The sequence below is a fragment of the Cherax quadricarinatus genome, chromosome 1, assembly GCF_038502225.1.
Source record: "Cherax quadricarinatus isolate ZL_2023a chromosome 1, ASM3850222v1, whole genome shotgun sequence".
In the NCBI taxonomy this organism is placed as follows: domain Eukaryota; kingdom Metazoa; phylum Arthropoda; class Malacostraca; order Decapoda; family Parastacidae; genus Cherax; species Cherax quadricarinatus.
The window spans coordinates 70109641-70135802 of NC_091292.1; the positions used below are offsets into that span (position 1 = coordinate 70109641).

General features: G+C 38.1%; 1 protein-coding gene across 1 annotated transcript in view; it reads right to left on the reverse strand.

Annotated features, from left to right (window-relative positions):
* DNAlig3 (DNA ligase 3) overlaps positions 1 to 26162 on the reverse strand; it is a gene marked incomplete in the record, with an annotated part of 346401 nt that overhangs the window by 295264 nt on the left and 24975 nt on the right. The window contains 3 exon segments of the mRNA XM_070082655.1: positions 2552 to 2763; positions 7314 to 7420; positions 20019 to 20195. Coding sequence (XP_069938756.1) covers positions 2552 to 2763; positions 7314 to 7420; positions 20019 to 20195 — 496 coding nt within the window.

Consider the following 26162-nt stretch of genomic DNA (forward strand, 5'->3'; position numbering starts at 1 on the left):
CATCAGCAAAGAGCAACTGTGACAACTCCCACTTTGTGTGTGATTCTTTATCTTTTAACTCCACGCCTCTTGCCAAGACCCTCGCATTTACTTCTCTTACAACCCCATCTATAAATATATTAAACAACCACGGTGACATCACACATCCTTGTCTAAGGCCTACTTTTACTGGGAAATAATTTCCCTCTTTCCTACATACTCTAACTTGAGCCTCACTATCCTCGTAAAAACTCTTCACTGCTTTCAGTAACCTACCTCCTACACCATACACCTGCAACATCTGCCACATTGCCCCCCTATCCACCCTGTCATACGCCTTTTCCAAATCCATAAATGCCACAAAGACCTCTTTAGCCTTATCTAAATACTGTTCACTTATGTTTCACTGTAAACACCTGGTCCACACACCCCCTACCTTTCCTAAAGCCTCCTTGTTCATCTGCTATCCTATTCTCCATCTTACTCTTAATTCTTTCAATAATAACTCTACCATACACTTTGCCAGGTATACTCAACAGACTTATCCCCCTATAATTTTTGCACTCTCTTTTATCCCCTTTGCATGCTCTCTGCCAATCCCTAGGTACCTTACCCTCTTCCATACATTTATTAAATAATTGCACCAACCACTCCAAAACTATATCCCCACCTGCTTTTAACATTTGTGTGTGTTTTGGAAATCTAATAGTAAGGCATGGGTCTCACGAGGGAAATTTTCGTTGAGTGGTTCAATGAAGTGTTTGGCCCTAGTGTGAAGGAGTATCTCCTGGAAAAGAAATTGGATCTCAAGTGCCTGTTAGTAATGGACAATGCACCTGCTCATCCTCCAAACTTGGATGACCTAATTTTCGAGGAGTTTGGGTTCATCACAGTAAAGTTCTTGCCCCGAATACCACTCCTCTCCTCCAGCCCATGGACCAGCAGGTCATTGCAAACTTTAAAAAACTCTACACAAAAGCAATGTTTCACAGGTGCTTGACTGTGACCACAGACACTCACTTGACCCTAAGGGAATTTTGGAGAGAACACTTCAGCATCCTCCATTGCGTAACCCTTATAGGTATGGCTTGGGAGGGAGTGACTACCAGGACTTTGAACTCTGCCTGGAGAAAATTATGGCCAGATTGTGTCGACAAGAGGGATTTTGAAGGGTTTGGGACTGACCCTAATGAGCCTATGTCTGTTGTAAAATCAATCGTGGCACTGGGGAGTTCCATGGGGTTGGATGTGAGTTTGGAGGATGTGGAAGAACTGGTGGAAGACCACAACAAAGAGCTCACCACTGAGGAGCTGCAAGAGCTTCAGCAGGAAGAGCAACACATCACAGCTCAGAATCTTGCTGCAAAGGAGGAAGAGAGATGGAAGAAGGTGCCTTCTTTAGAAATTAAAGAGATTTTTACTATGTGGGGTAAGATGGAAAGCTTTATGGAGAAACATCACCCTAACAAGGTTGTTGCAAGCCATATTGGCAATATGTATAGTGACAAAGTCTTGGGCCATTTTAGGGAAGTGTTAAAGAGACGCCAGAAACAGAGCTCTCTCCACAGTTATTTTGCGAGACAGGACTCCATTGATTCTCAAGGTGGTCCTAGTGGTATTAAGAAACAGAGAAGACAAGCAACCCCAGAAAAGCAATTGGTACCTGAGGTGTTGCTGGAAGGAGATTCCCCTTCCAAACTATAAACAATCCACTCTCTCTCCTCCTCTAGTCTCCCATACACTAAGAAGAATCTCCAATAAAGGTAAGTGTTATGCTGTTAATGTTTCATTCATCATTTCCCATTGTATTGTTTATGTACTACATGTATATTTCATGTAAAATTTTTTTTTGTTTTAATACTTCTGGGTGTCAGGAACGGATTAATTGCATTTACATTATTTCTTATGGGGAAAATTGATTCGTAAATCGTAAATTTCGTTTATAGTAACGGCTCCAGGAACGGATTAATTACGAAAAACGAGGGATCACTGTATATACACACATCGGCGATTTCGCCGACTTTGAGTCCTATTTTCGGCCAATTCCATTGTTCCAGTCGACCAAACTCATAGCTACTTCTTTAGAACTTCATTTTTTCTATCAAATGAATACAAGAAACCACCCATTTACCAATTTCAACTACCCAATAAAGTGGTCAAAAATTGGCAATTTGGCCAATTTCACGTAAATTAAAGAAGATGCCAATTTCAAAATAAGGTCCAGAATTAACAATGCAGATATTATCCTGGCACTAAAATAACATATCCTCTGTTCATTAGTCATGTCTCCAGGCCCTCTTGTATTACTCTTGCTTTCTATTTTGATTTTTTTTACACAAAAAAATAGAAGATTTACTGTTATGCAGACTACTGCATTATTGTAAAAATGGTATAAATAATATAAGTGCACTAGTGAAAGAATATTAGACTCTGTGTATTGGACGTGTGTCCAGGATCTACTAGCTAGTAAGATATTAGACAAGAAAATTTCCAGGGCATGACATTTTCAGTCTCTAAGGAGCAGGAGTCATTTGTTTTGGCTGGATTTAGAAAGAGAAACTTATCAACTAACTTTTTAGCAATTTGTTTTAGAAGCATGGATTGCTCTTCTTCTCGTGTTTTTCCACTCAATTCCTCTAAGAATTCATCAACATCTTGTATGGACAAAATACTTTTTTTAATAGGAGGAAGAACTGTGGATCTCTCAAAAAATTCCCGCACTGTTTCTGCCACATCACCTTTCTCCAAGTCTTCAATCATTTCCTCCAGATTAGTGCCAAACAGCTGAAATTAAAAACAAAAATTACATTTTTCCAAATTCCTCCTCCTCTTTATTTACACTTCAGTCTCATTTATAAATGTACACTAGATCTTAAATATCATATGATGTACATATAATATATTTCTAATTAATTCAAAGCATATAATTCAAAGCAGGGTAATATTTAGTGAAGAGATTCAGGGAAACCGGTTATTTTTATATAGCCGGACTTGAGACCTGGAAATGGGAAGTACAATGCCTGCACTCTAAAGGAGGGGTTTTGGGATACATTAGCAGTTTGGAGGGATATGTTGTGTATCTTTATACGTATGTGCTTCTAAACTGTTGTGTTCTGAGCACCTCTGCAAAAACAGTGATTATGTGTGAATGAGGTGAAAGTGTTGAATGATGATGAAAGTATTTTCTTTTTGGGGATTTTCTTTCTTTTTTGGGTCACCCTGCCTCGGTGGGAGATGGCCAACTTGTTGAAAAAAAAAAAAAAAAAATCCATTTGTTTTTTCATTTATATCTGACAACTGGTAATCAACTGTACTTCATAGATTCTTATTTCTTAATTACCCAAAACAGAGATTCAGTAAATGTTTGTTTAACCAATAATACAGCATTCTCCGGCACATGTTCAATTAACATTTTGAACTTTTTTTGTAAATATGTGTCTGGAAAAGTCTTCATCTGTGTGTAATAACCATAATATACTACGACTGACTATTCTGTCCTTTCACAAATCCTCTCTCTTTGGAAAGAGACCGGGCGACCTCAAATGACATTAAACCACTATCACGAGAAAGGTAAACCAAGTATCCTTTATCCAGTTATTACTGCCATTATTGTTATTGAATTTGTCATTTAAAACTGTTGTAAATGATCCACTGAGCGATGTCCTTAACTCTATGGCAAAGACACAGCAAAACAATTGCTGGCCTCTGGCCAGGCTGTATGGTTAAAAAACCACAAAACCAGTCACAGGTAGGTGATGTTTGAGATGACGATGTCTACTGACACATGTGAATGTGGTTTCAATTGGCCCTATGATGGACTAAAGCTAGAGTGACCACTGGCTTACCTATCACACTTAGTGGGTTGGGCCTTACCCAGTAATGTTACTTGCCTTCAGCTTCATTCATAATAAAGCACCATATGATGCTCTTTCCTTCACTCCTCCATAATACTCCTTCAGTGAATACTGTTTCCCATTATTTAGTTTTTGGCTTATTTTTCTTTGCTTATGATGTTTATCTTTTCTCATTTCTTTCCCTAAACTTTTTCAGGTATGTTTCTATTCTGAGACAAAGCCTTATTCTTTCCACAAATTCTTGATTCTTACTGCACACAAGTAGCTTCCAAAATAGCCAAACCAATATGCATAATTCCCTTAAGAAGTTCTAATTTTTTTTTTTCAACAAGTCGGTTGTCTCCCACTGAGGCAGCGTGACCCAAAAAGAAAGAAAGAATCCCAAAAAAGAAAATATTTTCATCATCATTCAACACTTTCACCTCACTCATACATAATCACTGTCTTTGCAGAGGCACCCAGATACAACAGTTTAGAAGCATATATGTACAGTGGTACCTCGAGTTTCGAACAGCTCCCAACTCGAACAATTATGTAAGTGTATTTTTGCAAGTGCTTTTGCAAGTGTATTTTTGGGGTCTGAAACGGACTAATCTAATTTACATTATTCCTCATAGGAACAAATTCGTTCGGTATCAGCACTCGAACAGCCTTATGGAACGAATTAAGTTCATAACTCGAAGTACCACTGTATAAAGATGTATAACATATCCCTCCAAACTGCCAATATCCCAAATCCCTCCTTCAAAGTGCTGGCATTGTACTTCCTATTTCCAATACTCAATAACCGGCTATATATTAAAATCACCGGTTTCCCTGAATCCCTTCACTAAATATTACCCTGCTCATACTCCAGCAGCTCGTCAGGTCCCAAAAACCACTCGTCTCCATTCACTACTATCTAACCCGCTCACGCTTGCGGGAAGTCCAAGCCCCTCGCCCACTATATGTACATGTACATACATCAATATTCTTATCATCACTATTACAGTCATGAGGGGAAAGCTAAACCCACAGGGATCATAAAATACTCAAGAGAATAGGAGGTACAGTAGGGCCCCACTTATTCGGCAGGTTAGGTTCCAGGCTACTGCCAAAAAGCAAACTTCGCCGGAAAGTAGAACTCCATTTTTTTCCATTTATAATTGCATATAAATGCCAGATAACAAGTTTACACTAACATATATTAAGTTAGCAACAGAACTAAGCATTAAAAAGTAAAATACACACACAGTACACTCATTATTTACCTCAAAATATTTGAAGTCTTAATGTAGGGCAAAAGGTGAGTAGTATTTACTCTAAGAAGTCAGGTGTGGTAGCCCTCCTGGCCACTCCACCTACACAAACTATGCTACGATGCTTAAGTTCCCAAGAGCGATAAAATGCATATACAGTAGATGCATTACTTACCTTAAAATATTTGTAGTCTTAAAGGTCTTAATGTAGGGTGAGAAGTAAAAAGTATTTACGTATTTGTAGAAAGTCGTGTGGGAGGTATGGCATCCTGCCTGGCTACTCCCACCTACTACGACATTAAGCTCCCTAGAGCGATAAAATGCATAAATAGTACACTCATTAATTGCCTTAAAATATTTGTAGTCTTAATGTAGGGTGAGAGGTGAGTTTCATTTGTATGAAGTCAGGTTGGGAAGTATGGGTAGCCAGGGAGGACAGCCCTCACCACCCCACCCACACATAATGAAGACAAAGCAGATGAACGCGTCTGGTTTTTGTCACAAGTCCTACAAGTTGCCTGGCTACCACAAGTTGCCTGGCTACCACAATTCCTACAAGTTGCCTTGCTACCACAAATACTACAAGTTGCCTAGCTACCACAAGTTGCCTGGCTACCACAAGTTGCCTGGCTACCACAGGTTGCCTGGCTACCACAAGCCCTACAAGTTGCCTGGCTACCACAAGTCCTACAAGTCACCTGGCTACCACATCTCATATTTATGTTAATTTATTCTACTATGGGGTGTTTTTAGATGGATTAAGCAAAATGTCTATATTAACGTTTTATACGATATTTAATGCTCCTTAGAGTGATTATTATTGTGTAATTATTATTATCATTATTATGGTGTCTTCAAGACTAATAAGACACTCTTAGTGATTTTAATGTGTACCTGCATGCCAGCACAGTATGTAAGTTTATTTAGATACAGGTACACATACGTACAATTATCAGTTATAACAATAATGTAGGTATGTAGTCCGCCTGGGCTACATAGCTACAAAACATTTAATGTGGCCCAGAGCCATATTATTACCACTGACATACCATGTTCACTGAGTTTAATCATTTCTAACAATTACCTTCAGATATCATCATAAACAAAGGGAGAAGTAATGAATAATTCATGCCGAGAATTGTAAACAAAAGCGTTACGTATTAAGGGGAGTGACGTAATGTTTTCCCTCCGCCCGGCTACCACACCTCCATAGTATATAAACAAAATGTTTATATGTTATGTAACTTGTTTCTTATATAATTTTGAAGAAAATATAGTAGATGGATTAATGAAAGTGTCTATATTAACGTAAAATAAGACATTTAATGTACCCAAGAGTGATTATTATTAGTATTACGTGATGTTTTCCCTCCACCCGGCAACCACACCTCCATAGCATATAAACAGCATGTTTATATGCTATGTAACATGTTTCTTATATATTTTTGAAGAAAATATCATAGATGGATTAATGAAAATGTCTATATTGACATAAAATAAGACATTTAATGTGCCCACGAGTGATTATTATTACATAATAGAGAGATGTGCTCATGGGGAATGTAAACAAACTGGGTGTCCCGCGCCATATTTGAAAGACCACTTGCCGTATAGGAAGTTCTGGTCATAATTTGAGATCGCCGTATTAACGAAATGCCATAAGGCAAAATGCCGAAAAGTGAGGCCCTGCTGTACTTAGATTTGATCCTTAGATTAAGAGCCCCCTTTACTAGCATCAGACTTAAAGAAAGAAATTTTCAATATGCTACGAGGTGGTGCACACATGATGCAGACTGCCCTTATCTTTGATAAGAAAAAATGCACCATTCATACAATTAGAGACAATGAAAGAAAGCAAGAGTTTCTTTAATATGTAATGCAGAATATGAACGTGTAAAAAGAATACAGCTATATAAAACAGAAAGGAAAGGGGCCCTAGTTAGTGGTTAGATATGGAACTAACCCCTTTTCTACTATAAAATTGTGTGTGATAAGGAATGAGAAACTTCACAACATGTTAACAAGTAATGGCAACTAGAAAGTATAGAATGATAAACTAGAGTAATATGTTCCTAGTAGAATATTAAATTTTTTTTTTAGCTAACTTGAAGGTGTCCACTTTCAGGAAAGTATCCTGCCTATTATGAATTAATGAATACTTATTATAAGCCAAAGTAAAAATTCCTACTTTTATCACATTTGACAAGCCAACTACAGTTCACACATTAACATCAAATTTTACCTGTGAAAAAAGTTTGACCAGTTGCTTGGATTGGAGATTGTATATTCGTTTCACAACTCCAGGGAGAAGCAGCTTCACCCAAAGTCTTAAGTCACCCTCAAACCCATCTATCCAGGAAGAAAGATTAAATATAAAAGACCCTTAATAAAGCACTCATTTAATTTCTGAAGACAAAAAAAACAGATTATGTCACAATTTAGTTGAGCAATTTTTTTTTTTAAATATGACTACTTTATTCAAAGCAATCTGTACCAAAAGTTGAGATCAGAATACAGCTTCTCCTCACTTAATAATGGAGTTCCATTGCTAACTCCACATCTGTAAATGAATTCGTCACTAAACAAGGAGCATACTATAATGGTAGTGGAGTTGTGTCAACCATCTTTGATATTATTGTTTTAATGTCACCTTTGCATCATTTATATTATTTTTAGTAAATTTTTAAATGTTTATACAGTAGTGTACTATGTTTATACAATAGAGGAATAGAGGAAATCAGCTCTAATATACATTATTTAGGTATGCATACTGGTCAGAGACCCCATCATAAGTCCGAACCGTCGGTAAAGGAGTACATCGCTAAGTGAGGAGAGGCTGTATCTTTAAATGAAGAGTCTGAACAACAATATAAAGTTTATATCAGACACCAAATATATAGTACCATTTTGTATTTCACAGAAAGAAGCATTTGTAATATGGTTGCTCTTTTTTTATTTTTTCGCTACTCATCTCCCAGAACTATTATTTCTTTAGCTATATACAGTGGACCCTCGCCTAACAATATTAATCCATTCCTGAGAGCTCATCGTTAGCCGAAATTATCATTAGCCGAAATTATCGTTAGCCGAATTAATTTTCCCCATAAGAAATAATGGAAATCAAATTAATCCGTTCCTGACACCCCAAAGTATGAGAAAAAAAATTACCACATGAAATATACATTTTTATACACCCAAAAAGAAGACATGCACAATTACTACTGTACTAAATAAAGAATACATGACACTTACTTTTATTGAAGATCTGGTGATGATTGATGGGATGGGAGGAGGGGAGATGGTGGAAGTTGTTATTGTTTGGAAGGGGAATCCCCTTCCATGAGGACTTGAGGTAGCAAGTCCTTTTCCGGGGTTGCTTCAAATCTTCTTTTAATGCCACTAGGACAAGCTTGAGAGTCACTGGACCTCTGTCGCACAACAAATCTGTCCATAGAGCTCTGTACCTCACATTCCTTTAACCCATAAACGGTCCAAGCAGATCTACGTTCACGTGTAGTGCTACAAAAGTAGATCTACGTTTTTTTTACATATTTTCAAATACAACAAAAAAAAAGAGTAGACCAAAGTTTTTTACACATTTTCAAATGTAAAAAAAGAAAAAGAAGATCTACTTTTTTTACATACTTTCAAATGTTGAAAAAACATATACGTATATACGTTTGGACCGTTTACGGGTTAAGGTTTGCCTAAAATGGGCCACAACAATGTCTTTGTAATAGTCACCAGCATGGCTTGAAATAGCTGTGTTAGGGTGATTTTCATTCATCAAGGTTTGCAGTTCAACCCACTTTCCACACATTTCCTTAATCCCTTTTTTCAATTCCATACTAATTCTCACTCTTTTTACCACAGGGTTGGCACTAGAAGCTTGGGGTCCATGGTGACTTATTTTGCAGTTACAAGTACTAAGAACACTGGGATAATGTGAAATGTACCGAATATATGCGTAGATGTGACTGCACTGGCACCCATGGGACAGCGTGGACAGGTCCCAGATGAATCACATTGGGCGAGTTTTTTATCGTTAGGCGGGGCAAAATTTTTACACTCAAACACTTCGTTAGGCGGATTTAACGTTATGCGATGCATTCGTTAGGTGAAGGTCCACTGTATTTTTATTTAACAATGAACTCCATAATAAGTCAACAAATTACATATCTGATTTTGTTTTTTTACTTTCTATATGGGAATTAAGTGTAGATCACCAAGAAAGTAATGAAGCTTTTTGCTGAGTTAATGTGTAAGTGAGCATACAATTCAACAGATTTCACACTGAATATACCATGATAACAGTTTGCAAAATGTAAAAAACTTATTAGATTACATTCCTGATATCTCATAACTCATGCTCTCATACAACACAGGATCATCTCTTTCCATTTCCATATGCAGTGGAACCTCAGTTTCCGTATGCTCTAGTTTGTATGTAAAACAATAGTTATTCTCAATAAAATGTATTTTTTGTTAATATTTGTGGGTGTCTGGAAGGGATTAATTGGATTTACATTATTTCTTATGGGAAATATTAACGAAAAATAAATTTTATAGAGAATAACTATAGTCTCACACATAAAGTAGAGTATACGAAAACCAAGGTTCCACTGTAATATCAGAAGAATGCAGCCATTAACCCTTTGACTCTTTTGGTCGTATATATACATCTTACGAGCCACCGTTTTTGACATATATATACTCATAAATTCTAGTGGCTTCAAATCAAGCAGGAGAAAGCTGGTAGGCCCACATGTGAGAGAATGGGTCTGTGTGGTCAGTGTGCACCATATAAAAAAAATCCTGGAGCATGCAGTGCATAATGAGGAAAAAAAAAAAGACCATTTTTTTTAATTAAAATGCTGAATTTGTGGTCTATTTTCTTACAGTATTTATGTTTGTGTTCTCATTTTCTTGGTCTCATTTGATAGAACGGAAAACATATTATAGAAATAGAGGTGATTTTGATTGGTTTTACTATGAAAAGAACTTTGAAATGGAGCTCAAAGTAGGGGAAATGTTTGATTTTTGCCGATGTTCAAAAGTAAACAAATGATGTCATTTTCCAATAAATGTCCAAGAAGCCATTCTAATATGCAGTCATGAATGGGTTGACATTATTTATACAATTATTACAATATTGCAGTAGTCTGCATAACAGTAAATCTTCTATTTTTTGTTCGAATAAAAATTCAAAATAGAAAGCAAGAGTATTATCAGAGGGACCTGGAGACGTGACTGATGAACAAAGAAAATGTTATTTTAGAGCCAGGAATGTCTGCATTGTTCATTCTGAACCCTATTTTGAAATTGTAATATTTTTTAATTTTTGTGAAATTGCCCAAATTGCAAATTTCTGACCACGTTATTGGGTAGTTGAAATCGATAAATGGGCAGTTTCTTGTACTCAGTCTATAGAAAAAAATGGAGTTCTAAAGAAAAAGCTATGAGTTTGGTCAACTGGAACAATGGAATTAGCCGAAGATAGGGCTCAAAGTGGGCAAAATTGCCGATTTGTAAATATCGCCGAGGTCGCTAACATCGCAACTGTCAGTTTTCCATCAAATTTCATTCCTTTCGTGTCATTACAATCAGGAAAACATTCTCTATCATTTCATAAAAAAAAAAAATTTTTTTTTTAAATTTTGCGACACCAGGAGACACCTCAGGATTTGGGGTTGCGACAGTCAAGGGGTTAAGATGCTCCTCAACATATTCTGAATGGAGAGTCTGATGCACTATAGCTCTGCTCCATAGTAACAGACAACTTTGATTACTGACTTGTTTTAAATGTAGGCCTATCCTGAACCATTTCCCTAAATAAGAGCAACACCCATAACAGCCAACTGCCTGAGTTATTAACCCTTTGGGGGTCGGCAGGTCCTCTCAGAGACTTGTTCTCAGGGTCGGCCAAATTTCAAAAAAAAAAAATTATTTTTTCTTATGAAAAGATAGAGAATCTTTTCCTGATCATAATGACACCAAAAGTATGAAATTTGATGAAAAACTTACGGAAATATGCTCTCGCAAAGTTAGCGGTCTCAACGATGTTTATGCATCGGCAATTTTGCCCACTTTGAGCCCTATTTTTCGCCAATTCCAGTGTACTAGTCAACAAAAATCATAACTATTTCGCTAGAACTCCATTTTTTCTATTGAATGAGTACAAGAAACCACCCATTTACCAATTTCAACTATCCAATACAGTGGTCAGAATTTAGCAATTTTGCCAATTTCACACAAATTTCAAAAGATGCCAATTTCCGAATAGAGTCCAGAATAAACAAAAAAGACATTCCTGGCACTAAAATAACATTTCCTCTGTTCATTAGTCACGTCCCCATGCCCCTCTTACATTCTTTTGCTTTCCACTTTGAATTTTTATTCTCACAAAAAAATAGAAGATTTACTGTTATGCAGACTACTGCATTAGTGTAGAAATGGTATAAATAATATCAGCGTGCTTGTGAAAGAATATTAGACTCACCAGTTGACGTGTATTGGACGCATGGCATGATTTATTTACTTTTGATCTTTGGTAAAAATCAAACATTTCTGCTACTTTGAGCTCAATTTCAAGGTACTTTTCATTGTAAAATCAGTCAAAATCATCTCAGTTTCTGTAATATGTCTTCCATTCTATACAATGAGACAGGAAAACTAGAATACAACAATAAATACCATACGAAAATGCAGTGCAAAGTCGCTGTTTTAATCCAAAAACACAGTCAAGGTTTTTTTTTTTTTCTCATTATGCACTGTGTGCTGCAGGATTTTTTTTATACTGTGCACACTGACCACATAGACCCATATGTAGGCCTACCAGCTTTCACTAGATTTGACGGAGCTAGAATTTATGCATACTAGTACGTCAAAAAACCCTGCTCGTAAGCCGTACTAGTATGTCCGAAACCCCGAAAGGGTTAATTGATAGTTATTCAAAATTACTACCTAGTGAGCTGCTCCTTTATTATTACAGCCTTTTAAGCTTAAAAAAAAAAAATTGCATTCCTGTGTATGAATATTTAAATCCACAACAGACAGAAAGTTACATACATAATCACAAAAAGTAGAGTAGAGCCCCATTTATATGGCACGTTAGGCTCCAGGCTACCACTGGAAAGTGGACTTTGCTGGAAAGCAGAACACCATTTTTTCTACTTATAAATGCATACAAATGCCAGATAACAAGTTTATACTAACATATGTTAAGCTAACAGTAGAACTAGACATTAAAAAACAATAAAAAGTAAAATACATACACAGTACATTCATTACTTACCTTAAAATATCTGTAGTCTTAACCCTTTCACTGTCAAGACCCCTGCTCACAAACTTGCTCTCAGTGTCGATGAATTTAAAAGAAAAAGTATTCTTTTCATATCAAATGATAGAGAATCTTTCCCCAATTTTAATGACACCAAAAGTATGAAATTTCATGGAAAACTTGCAGAATTACACTCTCACAAAGTTAGCGGTCTCAGCGATATTTATGCATTGGCGATTTTGCCCACTTTGAGCCCTATTTTCGGCCAATTCCATTGTTCCAGTCGACTAAACTCATAGCTATTTCACTAGAAATCCTTTTGTTCTATCTACTGAGTACAAGAAACTGCCCATTTACCAATTTCAACTACCCAATAAAGTGATCAGAAATTGGTAATTTGGCCAATTTCATACACAATTCAAAAGAAGGCCAATTTCAAAATAGGGTCCAGAATTAACAATGCAAACATTCCTAGCACTAAAATAACATTTTCATCTTTCATCAATCATGTCTCCAGGCACCTTTTATATTACTCTTGCTTTTCATTTTTAATTTTTATTCACTCAAATCATAGAATTTTTACTGTTATGCAGACTAATGCATTATTGTAAAAATGGCATAAATAATATCAGCACATTTGTGAAAGCCTATTAGGCCCACCAAATGATGTGTATTGGATGCATGACGTGATTTGTTTACTCTTGAACATCGCAAAAATCAAACATTTCCACTACTTTGAGCTCAATTTTGAGGTACGTGTATTTTTAGTTCATAAACCATTCAAAATCATCTCTAGTTCTGTAATATATCCTCCATTCTATCAATGAGAACAAGCAAACAAGAATACAACCATAAATACCATATAAAAATACACCGCAAAGTCGATGTTTTAAACAAAAAAATACTGTCTTTTTTTTCTCATTATGCACTGCATGCTGCAAGATTTGTTTTAATATTGCACACACTGACCTCTCAGACCTATTCTCTCATATGTAGGCCTACCAGCTTTCTCCCACAAGATATGAAGCTGCTAGAATTTTGGTGTACTATTATGGGAACGACACTGTCTTGCAAGGTATAATATTACAGGACTGACTGTGAAAGGGTTAATGTAGGGTGAGAAGTGAGTAGTATTTATTTGTAAGAAGTCAGGTGTAGGTAGCCAGGAAGTCCACTGACTCCCATTCCCAAACATAATGCAGCCACTCCTCACTTATTGATGTACTCGTTTACCGACAACCCAGAGTTAAGACGGGCTCACTGACAAGTTGTTATTGTATAATGTACAAGAACTTGGGTCATGAATAGGCAACACAGCATCTCAGCGTCAAGCATCTCAATCTCCTTGCTTCAGCCACTCAGTACACTTAGCTTTCACATTCTCCAAGACTACATATGTATTTATACAAATTTCCTGTTTTTTTCCTCTTCAAAGAGGAAAAACAACAGGAAATGGAAGTACAAAAGAAGTTCATTGTAAAGGGGTTAGTGATGAGTCTCAGTATCAAGCAATCTCCAAGACTACATATTTTGTCTATAAATTTGTAAATTATTGTGCATCCCATAGTAGAAGATAGACTTAAAAGTGCAGCAGTACTTGGAAGATGAAAAACAAGAGGAAAATGGAGGAAGTACAAAAGAAGTTCACCGTAAAGGGGTTAACTGGTGAGTTCATCTGTGCTTACATTCTCGGTGTATCGTGGAAGCTTAAGAAATGATTAAACTCAATGAACAAGGTATGTCAATAGTAGTAGTAGTAGTAGTAGTAGTAGTAGTAGTAGTAGTAGTAGTAGTAGTAGTAATAGTAGTAATAGTAGTAGTAGTAGTAGTAGTAGTAGTAGTAGTAGTAGTAGTAGTAATAGTAGTAATAGTAGTAATAGTAGTAATAGTAGTAATAGTAGTAATAGTAGTAATAGTAGTAATAGTAGTAATAGTAGTAATAGTAGTAATAATAGTAATAATAGTAATAATAGTAATAATAGTAATAATAGTAATAATAGTAATAATAGTAATAATAGTAGTAATAGTAGTAATAGTAGTAATAGTAGTAATAGTAGTAATAGTAGTAGTAATAATAATAATAATAATAGTAATAATAATAATAATCATAATAATAATAATAATAATAATAATAATAATAATAATAATAATAATAATAATAATAATAATAATAATAATAATAATAATCCTAGGTAGTAGGTTGGTAGACAGCATCTGCCCAGGGAGGTACTACTGTCCTGCCAAGTGAGTGTAAAACAGAATCCTGTAATTGTTTTACATGATGGTAGGATTGTTGGTGTCTTTTTTCTGTCTCTTAAACATGCAAGCTTTCAGGTACGTCTTGCTACTTCTTCTTACATTTAGGTCACACTATACATACATGTACAAGCATATATATATACACACACCCCTCTGGTTTTTCTTCTATTTTCTTACTAGTTCTTGTTCTTTTTTATTTCCTCTTATCTCCATGGGGCAGTGGAACAGAATTCTTCCTCCGTAAGCCATGCATGTTGTAAGAGGCGACTAAAATGCCGGGAGCAAGGGCCTAGTAACCCCTTCTCCTGTATAAATTACTAAATTTAAAAAGAGAAACTCGTTTTTCTTTTTGGGCCACCCTGCCTTGGTGGGATACGGCCGGTTTGTTGAAAAAAAGAAATAATAATAATAATAATAACAATCATCGCTCTGGAGTGCTCTAACCCCTTAACTGTCCAAATATAGATTTACATTATTAGTGCTAGCGCTCCAAACGTAAATCAACATTTTATTTTAACTGCCTCCAAATTTGGCATGATTGGCCTGGGATGCCTGGTCAGTACAGAATGGGTCTTAACACTTGGCGTGTGCAGTATTAAAAAAATCTGGGACCACTTAGTACTTTGTGGGAGCACCAATTTAATTGAGAGCCAGCTAGAGCAAACAGCGTGGCAAACACCAGGGATTCACTGATGTCACGTTGAATTAACACTCCCTTTTTAAAAGGAAAGTGATGATCACCCTGAGTTTAGTGGCTCTGAGATGAATGTGGCCACAAGTGGTCGAGAAAATATCAAAAACCTTGATAATAACCCATACGCAACATTTGTGCAACATCCTTTCAATTTTGATACCACTGGTAGTGTCATCCCACCCAGCCAGCCACCCAGCCAGCCGAACACATATTACACATTCCAGAATTGTTTCTCTTTACTTAGGGCATAGGTTATAGGGCATTCTGGCAGGATGACATTAACAGTGGTATCAAAACTGAAAGGATGGTGCACATGGGTTATTATCGAGGTTTTTTATATTTCCTCAACAACTTGTGGCCACGTCCATCTCAAAGCCACTAAACTCGAGGTAAACATCACTTTCCTCTTAAAAGGGATGTTAATATGACATGATATCAGTAAATCTCTGGTGTTTGCCACACTGTTTGCTCTAGCTGACGCTCACTGGAACCGGTGCTCCCACAAGGTACTAAGTGGTCCCAGATTTTTTAATACTGTGCACATAGAGTGTTAAGACCAATTTTATACTGACCAGGCATCTCAGGCCAAAACGTTGAACTACGTTTGGAGTGCTAGAGGTAACACACTGTAGAACTACGTTTGGACAGTTAAGGGGCTAAGACACTTGAAATTTTGGAAAGTTTCCAGACATAATGGAGAGATGTGCTCACGGAGAATGTAAACAAACCGGGTGGAATACGGTGACCATATTAGAAAGTCAAGTGAGGGAAGCCATACAGTAAGTTTTAGTCATAATTTGAAATGTCCGCACAAGCGGTACACAGCAAGGCGAAATGCCGCTTTTTTTTTTTTTTTTCAACAAGTCGGTCGTCTCCCAACGAGGCAGGGTGACCCAAAAAAGAAAGAAAATCCCCAAAAAGAAAATACTTTAATCAGCATTCAACACTTTCACCACACTCACACATTATCAATGCTTTTGCAGAGGTGCTCAGAATACAACAGTTTAGAAGCATATACGTATAAAGATACACAACATATCCCTCCAAACTGCCAATATCCCAAACCCCTCCTTTAAAGTGCAGGCATTGTACTTCCCATTTCCAGGACTCAAGTCCGACTACATGAATCCTGAATCCCTGAATCCCTTCACTAAATATTACCCTGCTCTCACTCTAACAGATCGTCAGGTCCCAAGTATCATTTGTCTCCATTCACTCCTAACACGCTCATGCACGCTTGCTGGAAGTCCAAGCCCCTCGCCCACAAAACCTCCTTTACCCCCTCTTTCCAACCCTTTCGAGGACGACCCCTACCCCACTTAGCCCTCCCCTATAGATTTATATGCTTTCCATGTCATTCTACTTTGATCCATTCTCTCTAAATGACCAAACCACCTCAACAACCCCTCTTCTGCCCTCTGACTAATGCTTTTATTAACTCCACACCTTCTCCTAATTTCCACACTCCGAATTTTCTGCATAATATTTACACCACACATTGTCCTTAGACAGGACATCTCCACTGCCTCCAACCGTCTCCTCGCTGCTGCATTTACCACCCAAGCTTCACATCCACATAAGAGTGTTGGTACTACTATACTTTCATACATTCCCTTCTTTGCCTCCATAGATAACGTTTTTTGACTCCACATATACCTCAACGCACCACTCACCTTTTTTCCCTCATCAATTCTATGATTAACCTCATCCTTCATAAATCCATCCGCCGACATGTCAACTCCCAAGTATCTGAAAACATTCACTTCTTCCATACTCCTCCTCCCCAATTTGATATCCAATTTTTCTTTATCGAAATCATTTGATACCCTCATCACCTTACTCTTTTCTATGTTCACTTTCAACTTTCTACCTTTACACACATTCTCAAACTCATCCACTAACCTTTGCAATTTTTCTTTAGAATCTCCCATAAGCACAGTATCATCAGCAAAAAGTAACTGTGTCAATTCCCATTTTGAATTTGATTCCCCATAATTTAATCCCACCCCTCTCCCGAACACCCTAGCATTTACTTCTTTTACAACCCCATCTATAAATATATTAAACAACCATGGTGACATTACACATCCCTGTCTAAGACCTACTATTACCGTGAAGTATTCTCCCTCTCTTCTACACACCCTAACCTGAGCCTCACTATCCTCATAAAAGCTCTTTACAGCATTTATTAACTTACCACCTATTCCATATACTTGCAACATCTGCCACATTGCTCCTCTATCCACTCTATCATATGCCTTTTCTAAATCCATAAATGCAATAAAAACTTCCCTACCTTTATCTAAATACTGTTCACATATATGCTTCAATGTAAACACTTGATCTACACATCCCCTACCCACTCTGAAGCCTCCTTGCTCATCCGCAATCCTACATTCTGTCTTACCTCTAATTCTTTCAATTATAACTCTACCGTATACTTTTCCTGGTATACTCAGTAAACTTATTCCTCTATAATTTTTACAATCTCTTTTGTCCCCTTTCCCTTTATATAAAGGGACTATACATGCTCTCTGCCAATCCCTAGGTACCTTCCCCTCTTTCATACATTTATTAAACAAAAGTACCAACCACTCCAACACTATATCCCCCCCTGCTTTTAACATTTCTGTCATGATCCCATCAGTTCCAGCTGCTTTAGCCCCTTTCATTCTACGTAATGCCTCACGTACCTCCCCCACACTTACATTCTGCTCTTCTTCCCTCCTAAAAGATGGTATACCTCCCTGGCCAGTGCATGAAATTACCGCCTTCCTTTCTTCCTCAACATTTAAAAGTTCCTCAAAATATTCTCGCCATCTACCTAATACCTCCCTCTCCCCATCTACTAACTCCCCTACTCTGTTTTTAACGGACAAATCCATACTTTCCCTAGGCTTTCTTAACTTGTTTAACTCACTCCAAATTTTTTTCTTATTTTCATTAAAATTTCTTGACAGTGCCTCTCCCACTCTTTCATCTGCTCTCCTTTTGCACTCTCTCACCACTCTCTTCACCTTTCTTTTACTCTCCATATACTCTGCTCTTCTTATAACACTTCTGATTTGTAAAAACCTCTCGTAAGCTACCTTTTTCTCTTTTATCACACCCTTTACTTCATCATTCCACCAATCACTCCTCTTTCCTCCTGCCCCCACCCTCCTATAACCACAAACTTCTGCCCCACATTCTAATACTGCATTTTTAAAACTATTCCAACCCTCTTCAACCCCCCCCCCCCATTATTCATCTTTGCACTAGCCCACCTTTCTGCCAATAGTCGCTTATATCTCGCCTGAACTTCCTCCTCCCTTAGTTTATACACTTTCACCTCCCTCTTACTTGTTGTTGCCACCTTCCTCTTTTCCCATCTACCTCTTACTCTAACTGTAGCTACAACTAAATAATGATCTGATATATCAGTTGCCCCTCTATAAACATGTACATCCTGGAGCCTACCCATCAACCTTTTATCCACCAATACATAATCTAACAAACTACTTTCATTACGTGCTACATCATACCTTGTATATTTATTTATCCTCTTTTTCATAAAATATGTATTACTTATTACCAAATTTCTTTCTACACATAGCTCAATTAAAGGCTCCCCATTTACATTTACCCCTGGCACCCCAAATTTACCTACTACTCCCTCCATAACATTTTTACCCACTTTAGCATTGAAATCCCCAACCACCATTACTCTCACACTTGATTCAAAACTCCCCACGCATTCACTCAACATTTCCCAGAATCTCTCTCTCTCTCCTCTACACTTCTCTCTTCTCCAGGTGCATACACGCTTACTATAACCCACTTTTCACATCCAATCTTTATTTTACTCCACATAATCCTTGAATTTATGCATTTGTAGTCCCTCTTTTCCTGCCATAGCTTATCCTTCAACATTATTGCTACTCCTTCTTTAGCTCTAACTCTATTTGAAACCCCTGACCTAATCCCATTTATTCCTCTCCATTGAAACTCTCCCACCCCCTTCAGCTTTGTTTCACTTAAAGCCAGGACATCCAGTTTCTTCTTATTCATAACATCCACAATCATCTCTTTCTTATCATTTGCACAACATCCACGCACATTCAGACTTCCCACTTTGACAATTTTCTTCTTCTTATTCATTTTAGTAATCTTTACAGGAAAAGGGGTTACTAGCCCATTGTTCCCGGCATTTTAGTTGACTTTTACAACACGCATGGCTTACGGAGGAAAGATTCTTATTCCACTTCCCCATGGATATAAAAGGAAAAGTAATAAGACCAAGAACTATTAAGATAAAATCAAAGAAAACTCAGATGAGTGTGTATAAATAAACGTGTACATGTATGTGTAGTGTGACCTAAGTGTAAGTAGAAGTAGCAAGACGTACCTGTAATCTTGCATATTTATGAGACAGACAAAAGACACCAGCAATCCTACCATCATGTAAAACAATTACAGGCTTTCGTTTTACACTCACTTGGCAGGACGGTAGTACCTCCCTGGGTGGTTGCTGTCTACCAACCTACCAACCGCTTTGTATAAGTATAAAATTGTCTTTAATTTCTACATACACAAATATTTTTCAGCAAAGATATTCAAGTACTACTGTACATAAGAAAAGAGTAAACAATATTCGTGCAATTTACTCATTCACACACACACATTTACTTATAGATGAATGACAGAATTAACCTAGTGAAATATGCAAAACTTACTTTTGCTAGTGCCATTTTTAAAAAAGTTCGACAATATTTCAGTTTTGCCCAAATAGCTTGATTCGTCAGCAACACACGCACATATCCGCCGAAATTCCCTAAAAGAGTTGTCCTTGTGATTTCGGTCCGTGCCAGGATCTGCTCTCGGAGGTAGTGCAGGCTTTGAAGAGTCAGAATCTGCAACAGTACAAGATTACGTCATCTGCATTCACCAACAAACAGTACTCACTCACTCTCTGCCTGATCCCACACACACTTCTCTCCTCTTTTTTTTAACCCCCCTACTTTAACCCTTTCAGGGTCCGTCCCGTAGATCTACGGCTTTACGGTGAGTGTCCAAACCGTAGATCTACGCCATGAGCTCAGCTCACTCTGATAAACTGTGAGTGGTACATTTGGGCCTAGATATGAGAGAATACATCTATGTGGTATGTGTGCACCACATAAAACAGATCCTGCAGCAGACTGTGTACAATGAGAGAAAAAAACTGAAATCATGATTTTTCGATTAAAACAGCAACTTTGCAGTGTTTTTTCGTATGTTTTTTATAGTTGTATTTGCGATTTCTTGGTCTCATTTGATAGAATGGAAGACATATTACAGAAATAGAGATGATTTTGATTGGTTTTAGCACTGTAAATGGCTTGAAACTGAGCTCAAAGTAGCGGAAATGTTAAATTTTTGCCGATATTCAAGAGTAAACAAACGAACTCACACATCTAATACACGTCAGCTGGTGGGTCTAATATACATTCACAAATATGGTGAAGATATTTATACAATTATTACAGTATTGCATAACAGTAAATCTTCTATTTTTTGGTGTGAATAAAAATTCATTATGTGAATAAAAAATCAAAATGGAATTTATTTGTAAAGCCTCAAAACATAACTAACGAACAGAGGAAATGTTAGTTTAGTGCCAGGAATGCCTACATTGTTTATTCTGGACCCTATTTTGAAATTGAAATATTTTGAACTTTGTGTTAAATTGGCCAAATTGACAATTTCCGATCACTTTATTTTGTAGTTGAAACAGTTGACTTGGCGATTTCTTGTACTCAATCGATAGAATAGAAGTAATACTAGTGAAATAGCTAAGAATTTGGTTGATTGGAATAATGTAATTGGCCTAAAATGGGAGTCAAAGTCGGCAAAATCGCCGATTCGTAAATATCGCTGACACATCAAAATTCGCAAGAGCATAATTTCGTCAATTTTCCACCAAATTTCGTACTTTTTGTTTTATTACCTTCACAAAAAGATTCTCTACGATTTCATAAGAAAAAATAACAAATTTTTTTTTTTTAAAATTCTTGGACACTGGTGCGTGACTCCAGATTTGGGCCTTGGACCCTGAAAGGGTTAACTCTTTGCCTTTCTTTCTCATCAATTCTTGTTAGCAAAACTTACATTATTAATTATTTCAAACATCATAACTGATCCCTGATCTTTCTTAGTATACATCTGTTTTTATTTAAAGCAGACAGTGTCGCTGTGCGGCTGTGTTCTTTCATGCTTTTCACGGTCTCACTTGCGTGCTAGAACTTTAAACTATGCCAGTGAAGTTATAATATACGTATATCCCTCCAGCACTTGGAACTAATCTAGCACAAAATAATATCTACTGAATCAAAAAAGGAGAATCAGTGTACAATAACATAGCAGAGCCATACTCTCAGAGGAGAATTTTAGGGCTAGAGTGCGGTGAAAATAACAGAACTTTTTTGTCAGAGGAGAGACAGTCTTCCCGATAAAAATGTGTTATACATAGTGTTGTAGTGTGTACCACAGTGGTACCGTAGCATATAGATAATAAATGGTAAGGTGAAATTTAAAACTGAAGTGTTAGGCCTAAAGAGGCAGGTGCATGTTGTAAACAGTTGCCAGCAGTCATCAGAACCCTCCCACACAGGTCGGTTAGTGTACCTGACCCATAATTAGTGATTCCAGGGAGTAAAACATTCCTGTTGAAATACGAAGAAGTGCAAAATCTCAAGGAAATACAAGAAGTGTAGTTTTGTAGAAATATGATAAACAGCATATAGTTATTAATACTTATTGTGATGGAGTGACGTACAGTGGACCTTCGACCAACGATGGCATCGTCTAACAATAAAAATAACCTAACAATGTGTTTGAGCGTAAAAATTTTGGCCCGACCAATGATGAAAAATTTGACTAACAACATTCGTCCTGAACACGTCCACACGTCTGTCTAGCCTGAGTGCACCTCAGCTGCCCTGCCTTCAGTTAGCGTGCCATTGTTTACAAGCCAGGGCGGTCAGTTCCACGTATACATTCGATACATTTTGTATTATTCCAGTGTTTTTAGTGCTTGTAATTGTTAAATAAGCCACCATGGGCCCAAAGAAAGCTTCTAGTGCCAACCCTGTGGTAAAAAGGGTGAAAATTACAATCAAACTGAAGGAGATAATTACAAATTCTGAAAGTGGAGTGCATGCCTCCGAGCTGGCCACGTTGTATAACACACCCCAGTCAAGCATCGCTACTATCTTGGCCAACAGAAAGGCAACCAAGGAAGCTGCTGTTGTGAAACGTGCAAGTATGTTTTCGAAACAAAGATCGCAAATACTCGAAGATGTTGAGAGACTGTCGTTGTTGAGGATAAACGAAAAACAAATATCAGGAAATGGTATTTCTCAATCAATAATATGTGAAAAGCCAAGGCAGCTGCATGACAATTTAATTAAAAAAAGGCCTGCAACTAGTGGTGATGTTATTGAATTTAAGGTCAGGAAAGGCTGGTTTGAAAGATTTAAGAATTGTAATGGCATACACAGTGTGATAAGGCATGGTGAAGCTGCCAGTTGTGACCAAAAAGCGGCTGAAAAATATGTGTAGGAATTCAAGGAATACATAAGACAATGAAAAATTAAAACCCCAACAAGTGTTTAATTGTGACAAAACAGGCCTGTTTTGGAAGAAAATGCCAAACAGGACCTACATTACACAGGAGGAACAAGCACTGCCAGGACACAAGCCTATGAAAGACAGGGTAACTCTCATGTTTTGTAGTAATGCTAGCGGGAATTGAAAAGTGAAGCCTCTACTCATGTATCACTCTGAAAATCCCAGTGTGTTCAAGAAAAACAATGTTGTCAAGGCTAATTTGTGTGTGATGTGGAGGGCAAACAGTAAGGCATGGGTCACTAGGGACATTTTCTATGATTGGAACTATCATGTGTTTGGCCCCACTGTGAAAAATTACCTCCTGGAAAATAAATTGGACCTCAAGTGCCTCCTGGTATTAGACAATGCTCCTGCTCATCCTTCAGACTTGCCAGAGCAAATTGTGGGGGAGTTGAGCTTCATAAAAGTGAAATTTTTGCTTCCTAATACCACTCCTCTCCTCCAGCCCATGGACCAGCAGGTCATTTCAAATTTCAAAAAACTGTACACCAAAGCAGTGTTTCAAAAGTGCTCTGAAGCGACCTCAGACACTCAACTGTCCCTAAGAGAGTTTTGGAAAGATCACTTCAGTATCCTCAACTGCATAAACCTTATAGGTAAGACTTGGGAGGGAGTGACTAACAGGACCTTGAACTCTGCTTGGAGGAAATTGTGGCCACAATGTGTACAAGAGAGGGATTTTGAAGGGTTTGGGGCTAACCCTGAGGAGCCTATACCAGTTGTGGAATCTATTGTGTCACTGGGGAAGTCCATGGGGTTAGAGGTTAGTGGGAAGGATGTGGAAGAGTTGGTGGAGGACGATGATGAAGAACTAACCACTGATGAGCTGCAAGAGCATCTGCAACAGCAAGAGACCACAACTGAGGAAATTACTTCAGAGGAGGGGAGAGAGGGATGGAGGAAGTTGCCTTCTTCAACAATTAAGGACATTTGTACAATGTGGACAAAGGTGAAAACCTTTATGGATGAAAATCACCCTGACACAGCTATTGCAAGCCATGCTGGTGACTTTTACAATGACAATGTTGTGTCCCATTTTACGGAAATCTTAGAGGAACGCCACAAATAGAGCTCTATGGACACATTTTTGGTGCGACAGAGGTCCAGTGATTGTCAAGTTGTTCCCAGTGGCATTAAAAAACAAAGAAGGGAAGTAACCCCAGAAAAGGATTGGGTACCTAAAGTCTTTATGGAAGGGGATTCCCCTTCCAAAAATTAACCCTTAAACGGTCCAAACAGATCGACGTTCAAATTCGTAGTGCTACAAAAGTAGATCTACTTTTTTTTACATATTTTCAAATACAGTGGACCCCCGCATACCGTTGGCATCACATTACGTTAAGTCCGCATACCGATACATTTTATCGCTAAGATTTTGCCTCGCATACCGCTAAAAAACCCGCTCAACGCTATTCGTCCGAGATGCGTCTAATGTGTGGCCTGAGCCAGCCTCACATGTTCCTCCACGGTAACATCCAAGCATACAATCGGAACATTTCGTATTATTACAGCGTTTTTGGTGATTTTATCTGCAAAATAAGTGACCATGGGCCCCAAGAAAACTTCTAGTGCCAACCCTGTGGTAAAAAGGGTGAGAAATATTATCGAAGTACTGAGGTACCAAGGTCAACTGCTGATGCTGCTGCTGCTGTAGCACTGTCAGCTGCTGCTGCTGCTGTAGCACCGTCAGCTGCTGCTGCTGCTGTACCACTGTCAGCTGCTGCTGCTGCTGTGGTACCGTCTGCTGCTGCTGTAGCACCATCTGCTGCTGCTGTAGCACTGTCAGCTGCTGCTGCTGCTGCTGCTGCTGTACCACCGTCAGCTGCTGCTGCTGCTGTAGTACCATCTGCTGCTGCTGCTGTAGCACCGTCTGCTGCTGCTGTAGCACTGTCAGCTGCTGCAGCTGCAGCTGCTGCTGCTGCTGCTGCTGCTGCTGCTGCTGCTGCACTGTCAGCTGCTGCTGCTGTAGCACCATCAGCTGCTGCTGCTGTAGCACCGTCAGCTGCTGCTGCTGCAGCACCGTCAGCTGCTGCTGCTGTAGCACCGTCAGCTGCTGCTGCTGCTGTACCACTGTCAGCTGCTGCTTCTGCTGTACCACCGTCAGCAGCTGCTGCTGCTGTAGTACCGTCTGCTGCTGCTGTAGCACCGTCTGCTGCTGCTGTAGCACTGTCAGCTGCTGCTGTAGCACTGTCAGCTGCTGCTGCTGCTGCTGTAGCACTGTCAGCTGCTGCTGCTGCTGCTGTAGCACCGTTGCTGGTGTGGCTTATTGAGAATACCAAGAAACAATTAACCCCAGAGGGTTAGCCACCCAGGATAACCCAAATGTCAGTGTCATCGAAGACTGTCTAACTTATTTCCATTGGGGTCCTTAATCTTGTCTCCCAGGATGCAACTCACACCAGTCGACTAACACCCAGGTGAACAGGGAAAAATGCCTGGAACTAGTGCTCGTATTGGTGAATTTAAAGCCAGCAAAAGTTGGTTTGAGAGATTTAAGAATCGTAGTGGCATACACAGTGTGATAAGGCCTGTTCTGGAAGAAAATGCCAAACAGGACCTACAGTACTCAGGAGGAAAAGGCACTCCCAGTACACAGTGTCTCATCAGTCATTGCTGCATCTTCAATAAAGGTAAGTGTCATTTATTCTTCATTTAGTAGAGTAGTACATGCACAATATATATTGTGCATGTACTACTCTACTATTGTGCATGTATCCTTCTCTTTGTGTGTAGGAAAATGTATATTTCATGTGGTAAAAAAAATGTTTTCATACTTTTGGGTGTCTTGCACGGATTAATTTGATTTCCATTATTTCTTATGGGGAAAATTCATTCGCATAACGATAATTTCGCATAACAATGAGCTCTCAGGAACGGATTAATATCATTATGCAGGGGTCCACTGCATAACAAAAAAAAATGTAGATAAAAGTTTTTTTACACATTTTCACATGTAAAACAAAAAAAAAGATCTACATTTTTTTACATACTTTCAGATGTTGAAAAAATGTATGTATACATTTGGACCATTTCCCCTCCTCCCATCTGATCATTCATCACTACATCTTCAATAAAGGTAAGTGTCATTTATTCTTCATGTAGTATTTATTGTGCATGTATCCTTGTTTTTCTGTGTAGGAAAATGTATATTTCATGTGAAAAAAAAATTCATACTTTTGGGTGTCTGGAACAGATTAATTGGATTTCCA